The 11,764-nt window shown below is 36.9% G+C and overlaps 2 protein-coding genes across 2 annotated transcripts; both read left to right on the top strand.

The window, feature by feature from the left end:
- The first annotated feature begins 294 nt into the window (after positions 1-294).
- Positions 295-5,759, top strand: LOC112167497 (cellulose synthase-like protein E1). Its single transcript, XM_024304522.2, is given in 9 exon segments — positions 295-729; positions 893-1,220; positions 3,281-3,421; positions 3,511-3,642; positions 3,731-3,940; positions 4,044-4,185; positions 4,188-4,267; positions 4,391-4,738; positions 4,975-5,759. Coding segments are annotated over 9 exon segments (2,211 nt in total). The 5' UTR covers positions 295-457; the 3' UTR covers positions 5,533-5,759.
- A 1,062-nt stretch (positions 5,760-6,821) lies between these two features.
- Positions 6,822-8,102, top strand: LOC112164276 (low molecular weight phosphotyrosine protein phosphatase-like). The gene is made up of 4 exons (XM_024300496.1): positions 6,822-6,869; positions 7,480-7,584; positions 7,683-7,818; positions 7,984-8,102. The coding sequence occupies exons 1-4, from the start codon at positions 6,822-6,824 to the stop codon at positions 8,100-8,102; spliced, it is 408 nt and encodes a 135-aa protein (XP_024156264.1).
- Positions 8,103-11,764: the final 3,662 nt, after the last annotated feature.

Genomic DNA, 11,764 nt, shown 5'->3' with positions numbered 1-11,764 from the left:
TAACAATGATGTAATTTTTATATTCAGAAATATTATAAATAACACATTTATATAAGAACTATAATTTCATAAATGTATAAAACATAATATATAAAGAAATAAAACATAAAAATTAAACGGGACCTACCATTTATCCTACCAAATGGGAAGCCAAATTTAGCTTATGAAATGTTAGCAGGCCAGTTTTTTTGTTTTTTGAAACCCATATGTGTAATAGCCTATGGTGGGAGAGAGAGGTAAGCCATATATGGAGATTTAGCCTGCGGGGAAGATGCTCTTATACGTGTCACTGCCAACTATGCATATGAGTGATCTTGACAGTCGTCATAAACTGCAGGAACAACACTCTGGAGGCTTATTTCGATAAGGAGCCACGTCAACGCCTGGTCCCGGGTCCTTCACTGTCATTAAACCATTTCAAATAGAGAAGGATCGGGCAATTAGAGTTAGCTCAAAAATGGGAGAGGAAAGATATTTACCACTATTTGAGACAACGAACGCAAAGGGAAAAGTCCTCTATAGGTTTTCTGCAGTGTCTGTATCTGTTGGAATATGTTTGATTTCGGTTTATAGAGTGACTCATATACCAAAAGCTGGAGAAGATGGAAGATTTGGTTGGATGTTGTTGTTCGCCGCTGAGTTATGGTTCGCTTTTTACTGGTTCCTCACTCAAGCCCTTCGGTGGAGCCGCATCAACCGGCAAACCTTCAAGGACAGGCTCTCTGAAAGGTATGTATATCGACGAATGAATAATTCATATCGATTGTTTAACAACTTAACATGCATGCTATACTGTTTTTGTATTAGCTCTAGGTCTAACTTTAGTTCTTTTGTAATGATGATCTTTAAACACTTAGCATGTATTTTTAACTCACATAAAATTACTTAACAGATATGAGAATGAGTTGCCGGGGGTGGACATATTCGTGTGCACAGCGGATCCCATCATAGAGCCGCCGATTATGGTGATGAACACTGTTCTGTCGGTCATGGCTTATGACTATCCGGCGGAGAAGCTCAGCGTGTATCTTTCTGACGATGGCGGCTCAGAGTTTACGTACTATGCTTTTTTGGAAGCTGCTGAGTTTGCCAAGCATTGGATACCCTATTGCAAGAAGTACAGTGTGGAGCCAAGATCACCCGCCGCTTATTTTGTCTCAACAGCTTCTGATGATCAAAGTCAGAATCAGAAACAGACCAGGGATTTAGCTGTAATTAAGGTAATTATTATTTAACTTATCATTAATCCTTCCATAATCCGACGCACTTTGATTGCTCGGGCGAGGACTTTTAACTTTAAGATGAGCGGAAAATATGACGAAGTAGAGCCATTCAAAAAAGTGGGGTTAACTCTGCATGGTTAAGATCGAACCAATAATTAATAATTGTGTCACACATGACGTACGTACATATTTCCACTACAGATCTTTGTGGAAAGCATAAATAGGCATTGGTTTTTTCAAGTACTGTCACTTATAGTTTGGTAATTACTAAATCTATCGAATATTAACCGATGTTTTATGTTTGGTAAATCGATTTTTTGGTAACCAAGACCGATAAAACTAAAATGAAAAATTACCAAAAAAATTCATTTGATTTTGGTAAATACCGAATCTACCGATAAATATAAATAATAGCTTTACATACTATGGTTTTCAATACTCATACATGTATATTAAGAAATAAACATAAAAATTTTCATAATAGTATTAACACAACATTACATTAATAGTACATGTATTTTAAAAAACCTAGTCAAAGATGGCCTAGTAACCTAGTTTTAATGAAACTGGCTAAAACTTGATGTCATATATGCAAAATAAAGCTAGAATTAGTAGATGAATACAAATTTTACGACTATAAAATTGAAAAACATAATTTTGTTCATTCTAATTATTATTACAAATAATTAGTTGTTCTAAAGTTGGTAATACCGAAAACTGAAATAGCGAATTTGATATATATGATTAAAAACCGAAAATTTTGGTTGGTAATTGGTAACTCAATTTTGAAACTAAAAGCTTTGGTTTTAAAGTTAGTAATACCAATAATCGATTCGAACCTACCAGTAGGGCTGTCAATGGGTCGTGTCGGGTTGGGTTCGTGTCGGGTCAAGGTATTTGTCGAGTCGCCAGATACAAACCCAAACCCAACCCATTTAATAATCGTGTCAAAAATTTAAACCCAAACCCAACCTATTTATTAAACGGGTTACCCGTTTCCAACCCGCTTAACCCATTTAATAAATAGGTTGTGTTGTGTTTGACAAAATGACCCATTTAAAGGTTAACAATGCAACCCATTTAACTAAAAAAATGCATAAATTGATTAAATTCACTAAAAACTTTACAAGACGAAGAATATAAATAATTATATATATTTCATAAATAATTAAATCCAATAATTATAAAGCAAAATATTTCAAATTGTCTAATCCTATGATCAAATACTCTCAACATCTAAAATTTCAGGATGAAGTATAGCATAATCGGGTTATACGGGTTCACTTCGTGTTGGCGGGTTGACCCGTGGCCGACCCATTTATTAAATGGGTCATAGCGGGTTGACCCATGGCTGACCCGCTTTTTAATCTTGCGGGTTCAACCCGCTTTATTTCGTGCGGGTTTCGAGTCATGTTATTGGGTCGTGTCGGAATTGACAGCCCTACCTACCAGTGACAGCCCTACTTTTCCCAAAGACGACGAATAGAATGCTCCAAGCAGATGACAGTTAATAGGGACACTCGTGGGTATGATTATTAAAGCATAAGAGGAATAGTGATGTCTTGTCCATTCTCGGTTGATTTAGAAATTTATGATCTTCGGTAATTAAGCAAATTTTGATCATGTATTCTTTAAAATTAAGCGTCTCTTAACCATTTTGTTAGATTTATTAGTTGGTAGTAATGAAATTTTTGTTCGCCAGGTAATTAGGACATTAGCTAGTCGGTGGCGAAAATTGCTTAATAATTATCTTCGTTATCATTCACTTTGTCTTGGAAAATCAATTTAATTGTTTGTCTTGAATTATTTTCATGTCTTTTTAATGTTCTCATAGTTTTTGCAAACGAAATAAAATCGCAGATGGTTTAACTAGAATAATTCATTTTTGACTTCAATATATATGATATGGTGGGGATGTGTCTCGACCGTTTATCCTGTTTATGTTTTTACTCTCTTTTTTTACACTTGAATTTCTATAAAATAATAAATAAAAAAGCTTTTATTTTGTGTCGCATTGTTACTACTTAAGCTCTCATGTCTTCAAATTATTGTTGTAGAAATTATACGAGGCCATGGCGGCCAAAATTGGAAATGCAGTGAACCTAGGCCGCATTTCAGAAGAAGTGAGATCAAAACATAAAGGCTTTTCTCGATGGGACTCATATTCATCAAAACGTGACCATGAAACCATTCTTCAAGTATGACATTTTGATTTATTAATATTAACTGATCAGAGAAACTCGCTTTTTAGTGCTAGATGTTTAAATTAGTTGAACTTTTCTCCCAGATAGTAATTGATGGGAGAGACCCAAATGCAAGAGATGTTGAAGGGTGTGTGTTGCCAACTTTGGTGTATTTGGCTCGGGAGAAGAGACCCCAGATTCACCATAACTTCAAAGCTGGTGCTATGAATGCTCTGGTAAATTTACGAGATATGTGTGCATGTACGTGTTTGTTTGTGTGCGTGTAGGGTTTAGATAACGGATGCGATCCTTCGCAATTTGCAGATTAGGGTATCGTCAAATATAAGCAATGGGAAGTTGATTCTTAATGTAGACTGTGACATGTATTCAAACAACTCGAAGGCCATAAGGGATGCACTCTGCTTCTTAATGGATGAAGAACAAGGCCATGAGATTGCATACGTACAGTTCCCGCAGAATTTCGATAACCTTACCAAGAATGAATTATACGCTTCATTACGAGTATATTTCGAGGTGAGTTGTATATGTTCATGAAAATATTAAAATCAAAATTTTCGATTAAATGTTTCATATCATATTATTTGGACTTCAGTTATTGTTTTGGTATATACTGAAGGTGGAATTCCATGGTCTGGATAATTATTGGGGGACATCATATATTGGAAGTGGATGCTTTCACAGAAGAGAAACTCTTTGTGGGAAGAAATTCAGCAAGGTAAATAAGAGTGAGATGAAATGGGAGGACAAAAAGGTGAAGAAATTGGCATTCATGAATTAGAAGAAAGTTCAAAAAGTCTTGCGAGTTGTACATATGAAGAGAACACACAATGGGGAAAAGAGGTATCCCTGTCTATCAACCACACGTACATATTATGTTTATATATATCCACTTGCAGATTTAGTAAGTGTAATTGTGTAACAATACTTGTATATAAGTTCAGACAAAATCTTTATAATTTGCAGATGGGTTTGAAATATGGGTGTCCGGTTGAAGATGTGATAACGGGGTTATTGATCCAATGCCGAGGATGGAAATCAGTGTATTGCAATCCAACAAGGAAAGCTTTCTTAGGATTAGCTCCTACCACATTGCTTCAGGCACTTGTGCAGCATAAGAGATGGTCGGAAGGCCACCTTCAGATTACGCTGTCTAAGTACAGTGTTGTATGGTATGGCCGTGGAAGGATTGGTTTAGGCCATCAACTTGGATACCTTCGCTACAACTTATGGGCTGCTAATTGCTGGGCAACACTAATTTACTCAACTCTTCCTTCACTTTACCTCCTTAGAGGCACGTCCTTATTTCCTCAGGTATAGTTCATCTCATTAATATCTGTCACAAAATCTACATGTTTCTAATTACTATTCATAACATGGCATATTGAAATTAGAGTATTCATCTAAATATATGATCAGTAGCTAGGGCGTAGCTCGTCTGAGACTTAAGAATATCAACATAGGTCGGACGCTCAAACTTTAACGTACATCGATTGTATACATTATGTTTCTAGGTTTTCTATAATATGGGTTTTGTTTTCTGGACTTAGATTTCAAGCAGATGGATTATACCATTTGCATTTGTTATAATTGCTAAGAACATTGGGAGCTTTGTGGAGTTTCTATGGTGTGGAGGCACGAGCTTAGGTTGGTGGAACGACCAACGTATATGGCTTTACCAGGGAACAACCTCATACTTATTTGCCTTCATCGACACCATTGTACACTACCTCGGATACATAGATTCAGCATTTGTAATAACAGCCAAGGTGGCCGATGAAGACGTGTCCGAACGATATGAGAAAGAAATCATGGAATTCGGGGGCTCGTCTCCAATGTTTACCGTGCTGGCAACACTTGCATTGCTCAATCTGTACTGCTTTGCCTGGTTTCTGAAGGCAGCAACCACTGGAACAAAGGGTATTGCAGAGGTTTATGAGACAATGTCCTTGCAGATTCTTCTATGTGTGGTTTTGATTGTCATTAACCTACCGTTGTACGAAGCCCTATACCTAAGGAAGGACAAGGGGAAGTTGCCGAGCTCTGTAGCATTTAAGTCGATGGCATTTGCTGGATTTGCTTGCATATGTTTTAAATTTCTATATTAAAGCATGAGAGATGCCTTATACTAAGAATGTTAGAAGGACGTAGTGGCTCAATTTGAGACCCTTTATAAGATAAGAGAGCTGTTGTAAATAATCTTTGTAATCCTCATTCTATAATGGTGGATTCCCTTGTCCATGTTGCTCCGCGTCCGAGGCAATTTCTCTGATCGTTTTTACAAGTTTGTGTTCTTTAATTTCTTTCTTGCAATTATACGTCTCCATTTATTGAAGGTTCATTTTGTAAGTGAGGATCTATGCGCATCGAAAGAGACTAGCACAAGTTTGTGCTCTTTAATTACTTTCTTGTAATTGTATTTATTGAAGGTTGATTATGCAAGTGAGGATAAAGGCACTTTCTCAAATGATTCTCCATTTATTGAAGGTTCATTATGCAAGATAAAAAAGAGGCTATGCACATCAAAACAGACTAAGCACAAGTTTGTGTTGTTTAATTACTTTCTTGTAATTGTTCGTCTCCATTTATTGAGGATTCATCATGCAAGTGAGGCTATCAGTACTTTCTCAAAAGAGGCTAAGCACAACGAAAAATGTCGTATCCTTATTCAACTTTGTGGGAAGTGGGAACCAACATTGGAAGATTTTCCAAAAAAAAAAAAAAAACAAAAATCCTAATATTAATTTCCCACCCAAAACAGTGGACTATTACAGTGGCCAATTACATCATAATTTGTTTGAGGATTAGTATATTTGTAGTGTTTAAAATGTAATTACGCCCATAAAAATGTTTGTAATTAAATTTTAGACAGTTCCTTATGATAACTATAGAGAGAAAATATGTAATTGGGAGAGAGAGAATCAATTCTAATACTGAGGGAGCTATGAAATTGTTACAGAGTGAGAGTAGGGGGCTGTTACTTATACATCATGAGGACAAATAAGAAAGAGACACGTGTGTGTGAGCTGTAGAGTAGGTGCAACCTAACCATGCAGCAAAGCATGGATTACTAGCTAATTAACGACTAATTAGCAGATGGGCTAATTATCCCTAATTAGACTAGGAAAAATCAAATTGAACCACTTATACACCTAATACCCCTCCTCAGCTTGAAGGTGAGTCATCAGCTTCAAGCTGTCACATAGTTATTGATGCTGGGAAAATCCTAAGCCTTTGGTGAAGAGATAGCAAGTTGCTCTTTGGAAGTGACAAATTGCAGCTTGATTGTGCCGGCCTTTACTTGATCTCTGGTAAAATGAACATCCACTTCGATGTGCTTGAGTTTGGAGTGGTAGACAGGATTGGTGGCAAGGGCAAGAGCTGAAATGTTATCACAATGCAGTGTGGGAACATCACTGAGTTTAATGTGCAGATCATGAAGCAGGTGAGAGAGCCACATACCCCTAATTAGACTAGGAAAAATCAAACTGAACCACTTATACACCTAGGCTGTGTTTGTTTGGTGGGACTGGACTGGATTGGAGTAGCTTATAAAGAAAATTAGACTTATCCCACGTTTGGCACACATGAGGACTCAATTAAATGAGATACGAGAGTCCCCGCATCAGCTCCCAACCTTCTTACATAGACCCCCCAAAACTCATGGGACTGTGGAAGGCAGGGCTTCAACAACGCTCATTAGTCTCTCCTCTCTTTCGCGCGAAGCCATCTCTCCATCTCTTTCGCGCGAAGCCTCGTCTCTCCACTCTCGATCGCGCTTCATCCTGCTTGAACTACTCTTCTAGGTTTAATTTCTTGTCTCTCTGATGCTCCTTTTGCTTTGATTCTGATTCCCTCTTCCCTTCGACCCCGTCTAGCTTCTGCTTCTCGTGTATCTACTGTGATTTGTTAAATTAAAGACTATGGATTGATTTTCTATTAACAATTGTTTATGCGTTGTAACAATTGGTGTCTGGGTAGCTTGATTTGCTAAGAATTGATCAATTTTAAGACTTGTTTTTTTCTTTTAACAACGTATGTGTTTTTACCATGAGGTCTGGATTCCAGTTGCTGAAGGAGTCTTCAAGGACTTGGTCAAGAAAACGGGTCTGGATTCCAAGTTCAAGATTGACTCTGCTGGCACCATTAATTACCATGAGGTATGACTTTAGATTCGACTATAACTACTGCTTTAGTTTCTGATGCTGCAAGTGTTTGTTGGAGTCAGTTTGTTTTTGTTTGTTAGTGTTAAAAAAAGGGAAATCAAGCGGACCCAAGAATGAAGGCAGCAACTAAAAGGCATGGGATTGAGATAACATCTTTGTCCAGGCCAATCAAGGTGCCTGATTTTCAAGATTTCGATGTTATTCTTGAAATGGACAAGCAAAACCGAGGTGTGTGATTATTATTATTATATATGGGAGCCCAAGAATTATAACATTGGTTTGGTTCAGTTGTCTTGAAAATGGATCATCCCTTTATGATTTTTATACAGAAATCTTGATGCATGTTTGTGACCAGTATAGTTGATTAACTTGTGGTGTTGATATTGGCTGTAGCTGATATTTTGGAGGCATTTAATCGATGGAAATTTAGAGAACCACTGTTAGTATCAAAAGTGTTGGCATTCCACTTAAACACAAAAACTCTACCCAAGGTCATGTGCAGCCCAAGATAAATTGTTTAATCATGGTGGTAAAATTGATTAAATACAAGTATGGTGGTATGGTGGTCTTGCTGTCAAGACGTAACACCAAGCATGAAGTGTTGTAGTATGTTTTGCTTTTTAAGCTTGGAGGTCATAATTTATTTGCATGGCAGCTTTGTTTTCTGAGCATGAACTCGAAAAGAGTTGTTTATTTGCAAATGTAGGAGACATGCATTTTAAGCATGAACTCGAAGAACAAGAATGAAAGATTATTTAATTGCATTGTGGTGGTCTTTCTATCAAAAGACCAAGTCTGAAGAATATTGTAGTTTGTGTGTGGTGGTCTTCTTCTTCACTTTAATGTGTGGCCATTTTCTCCTTCATGGAGAACTTGCTATCGAAATAGAAAAGGAACAACATGGCAACTAGGTTCTTCATCTTCGTCTCATGGAAACCTTGTTGTCAAAGAAGAAAGCAGAAAGCAACTATATCAGATTTCCATCTCGTCTTGCTGTCCACTCGATGCAATCATGAAGACCTTGCTGTTAAGATGGAAGTGGGAAGCAAGTGCCTCTGCACCTCGTCACCATACTTCAACCAAGCTGAACCAATCTTGGTGATTTCTTCCTCATGTGTGTGTGTGTGTGTGTGTATATATATATATATATATATATATATAGAGAGAGAGAGAGAGAGAGAGAGAGAGAGAGAGGGCTTCCACTAAGGGATCCATTTTTTTGGTCTTTTATAGGGATCGGCATTAGACCAACTTTTAGATCATATTTTCACATCTTAACTGTTTAGTTTTTAGGTCCTAATGTATAGATCACTTCTGCAAATTTTCAGCCAAATTGGTGATCGTTAAGGCATCCAAAACTGCAATTTACACGAACGGACCGAATCTGTCGAACCGGAACCGTTCGTGTTTATAATGGTAAATTGCAGTTTTTGATACCTTAACGATCATCAAATTGGCTGAAAATTTGCAGAAGTGATCTATACATTAGGACCTAAAAACTGAACGGTTAAGATGTGAAAATATGATCGAAAAGTTGGTATAATGCCTATCCCTATAAAAGACCCAAAAAAAGGGATCCCTCACTAGAAGGGCCCTGTATATACACACACACACACACACACACACATACATACAGGTTCTGTGGTTCTTCTTGCTATTGAGTATACTTTGATTTTCAATCCTTTGGTTGTAAAAGAGTGGGTCTCTTTGTTGCTCTGTTTTGTTCTATGTTGAAAACAGATTGTAAAACAACTAAGTGAGTCTGTCCAGTAAGGATTGCAGCTGTCATTGCAATCCCAGAGTTAAATGTGTAATCTGAATTGATTAGTGAATCATTGGGTTCTACAGCTGTCATTAAAATCGTTCACATTTCTGCAAATTACCAACTTTTAGTCCAATACACAAACAAACATGGGATATGACTATTTTGACTATTCTGCTCTTTAGTCCTAAGAAGTACCAAACATGGGTCTTGTATTAACATAGCATATCCCAAGCTAAAAGAGTCCTAGACTACTATAGGAAATAAGGTGGAGAATGATAGTCCCACGTAACAAACACAGCCCCAATACCTTAATCTCAAGATTTGTAATTTTTAGGAGATTCTCCAAGTGACAAGCCCCAAAAATCTCGACCCTATTTGTATGTATGATTTACTCAGTTTTTTGACTTTAGAAAATTGTAAAAAAAAAAAAAAAAATCAAGTCAGGGTTTTTGAGTTCCATCAATTTTAAAATTGCTTTAAAATCATGATTTAAATGTCGTATGATTTTCATTAAAAATAAGAACATGCATTTTTGGTCCAAAAAAAAACTGTGTGCTATAGTCCCATAGTTTTAGATGAAAAATCTAAATGGTCTTGATTGACAATTTTTTTTTTTTTTGGAGAAACTTCCGAGATTAATTGCTTCCATCAGATTGGAAAAACATAGTACATCTTTTTGAGTGTTTAGTCTCGCTTGAGAGGCATCGTTAACCTCGCTTTTATGGGCATAGATTTGGGAATATGGGAAGTGTTAGCCTCATAATTACAAATATATTTAGTATCATTCATATATTTTGAAAAAGTCAAAATTTATATGTAAAATATGGACATATATATATATTTATATATATAAACTGACAATTCCTTGTAAGAAATCTCTTTTATGAAAGCCAAGATATCTACCAATAGAAGATTTATGCTGAATACCTAAACAACATGTAATATCTCTTTTTACTGAGACCGAAATATTGTTGGAAAAATAAACAATGGACTTATGATAATTTATGTGCTAGCTAGAAGCTTCAGAAAAACGAGATAAGGTACGTAAAAGATTTGTTGCCGCATAATGAGAAGGTTTAGCAAAACTAAGACAGTCATCCGCAAACATAAGATTAGAAACCTTAAAACTAGGGCTGGGCATTTTAGCCGGTAAGCCGGGTAGACCGGACTAACCCGTCACAGCCCGGCCCGTACAGTCTGGGCCCTAATTTTTTTTTATGCAAAACGGTTTGGTCCGGGCTTGAAGTATATTAAAACAGTCCTGCCCTGGGCTTTGTGTTTTTAGAGAAAAAGAGCCCGTTAGGCCCGTATATTTCATTATTAGGTATTTCTTCTCTCCACGAGTCCTTCTTTTCTCCACGCGTCAGATACTTTTTCTCCTTCTCCTTAAGTTTTTTTTTCTTCTTCTTCTTCTTCCTCTTACTTCTTCCTTTTCCGTATTAGTTATAAAGGAAGCCTAATCTATCACGAAACCTCAATCCCAAAGCCTAATCTATCAAGAAACTAAGCAATCTTTGCAACTATTTCTGCTTCTCTGTAATTCTTCATCTTAAGATTGCACACCCAACTCCTTCCTCCACTCCATCTCCACCACTGACCTCTGCGCTGCGCCATCACTTTCGGTCTCCACTTGCTTTGGCGTCCAGGTCCTTGCAGTCGTCCTCATCGAGCTTATCCCATCATTTTTTTTTTTTGATAAGACTGCTGGTTTAGATGTAATTTCAAATCTCAAATGGAAACTAATGTCCCTATGTGTTGAATAAAGAGTTTGGGTTGTCACTTGGATTTTAAGAGAACTCAGTACATATGTAAGTTTTGCAATTTGGATTATAGAGTTGATTATGCCCAATCCTACAATTTTGTATCCCTAAGCCAATAGCATATATAGAGCATATATTTAAGGGTTAGATGGCACCTACAAAGAGGAAGATTTGGATTTGTTTATAATGTCCAGCTATTTCAATTTTCAGAGGTTAGAAACCTCGCAGGCTTACTTAGTTTATGTGAAAGGAGGCTATTCAAAACTTGGTATTAGATGATCTAAGATCTGTGTTGATCATGACAATAAGTTTTTTTTTTTTTTTTTTTCCTTCCTTTCCTGTCAAGGCCAATTTGGGCCTGAAAGCCTAGAAAACCGGCCCCGAAAAAAACTGTCTGGGCCTAATTCGGTCTCATACTCGAAAACACAAATTTTGGGCTCTGTCCGAAAGAAACGGGCCTGGTTCGGGCCCTTCAAATTATACATATAGCTCGGTCCGTGCCCAGCCCTACTTCAAACCATGGGTAGAAGTCAATGTTAAGAGTATAGGTCAAAGTCAATATAGTTGGTCAATATAGATGGTCAAAGATCAAAGTGATAGTAATCAAGTCAGTATAAATGGGGAGATTTATCCTTTACTGTTAGTTGTT

The sequence above is a fragment of the Rosa chinensis genome, chromosome 5, assembly GCF_002994745.2.
Source record: "Rosa chinensis cultivar Old Blush chromosome 5, RchiOBHm-V2, whole genome shotgun sequence".
In the NCBI taxonomy this organism is placed as follows: Eukaryota; Viridiplantae; Streptophyta; class Magnoliopsida; order Rosales; family Rosaceae; genus Rosa; species Rosa chinensis.
Note: the sequence above shows the minus strand (reverse complement) of the source record. Positions and strands in the feature narration are given on the sequence as shown.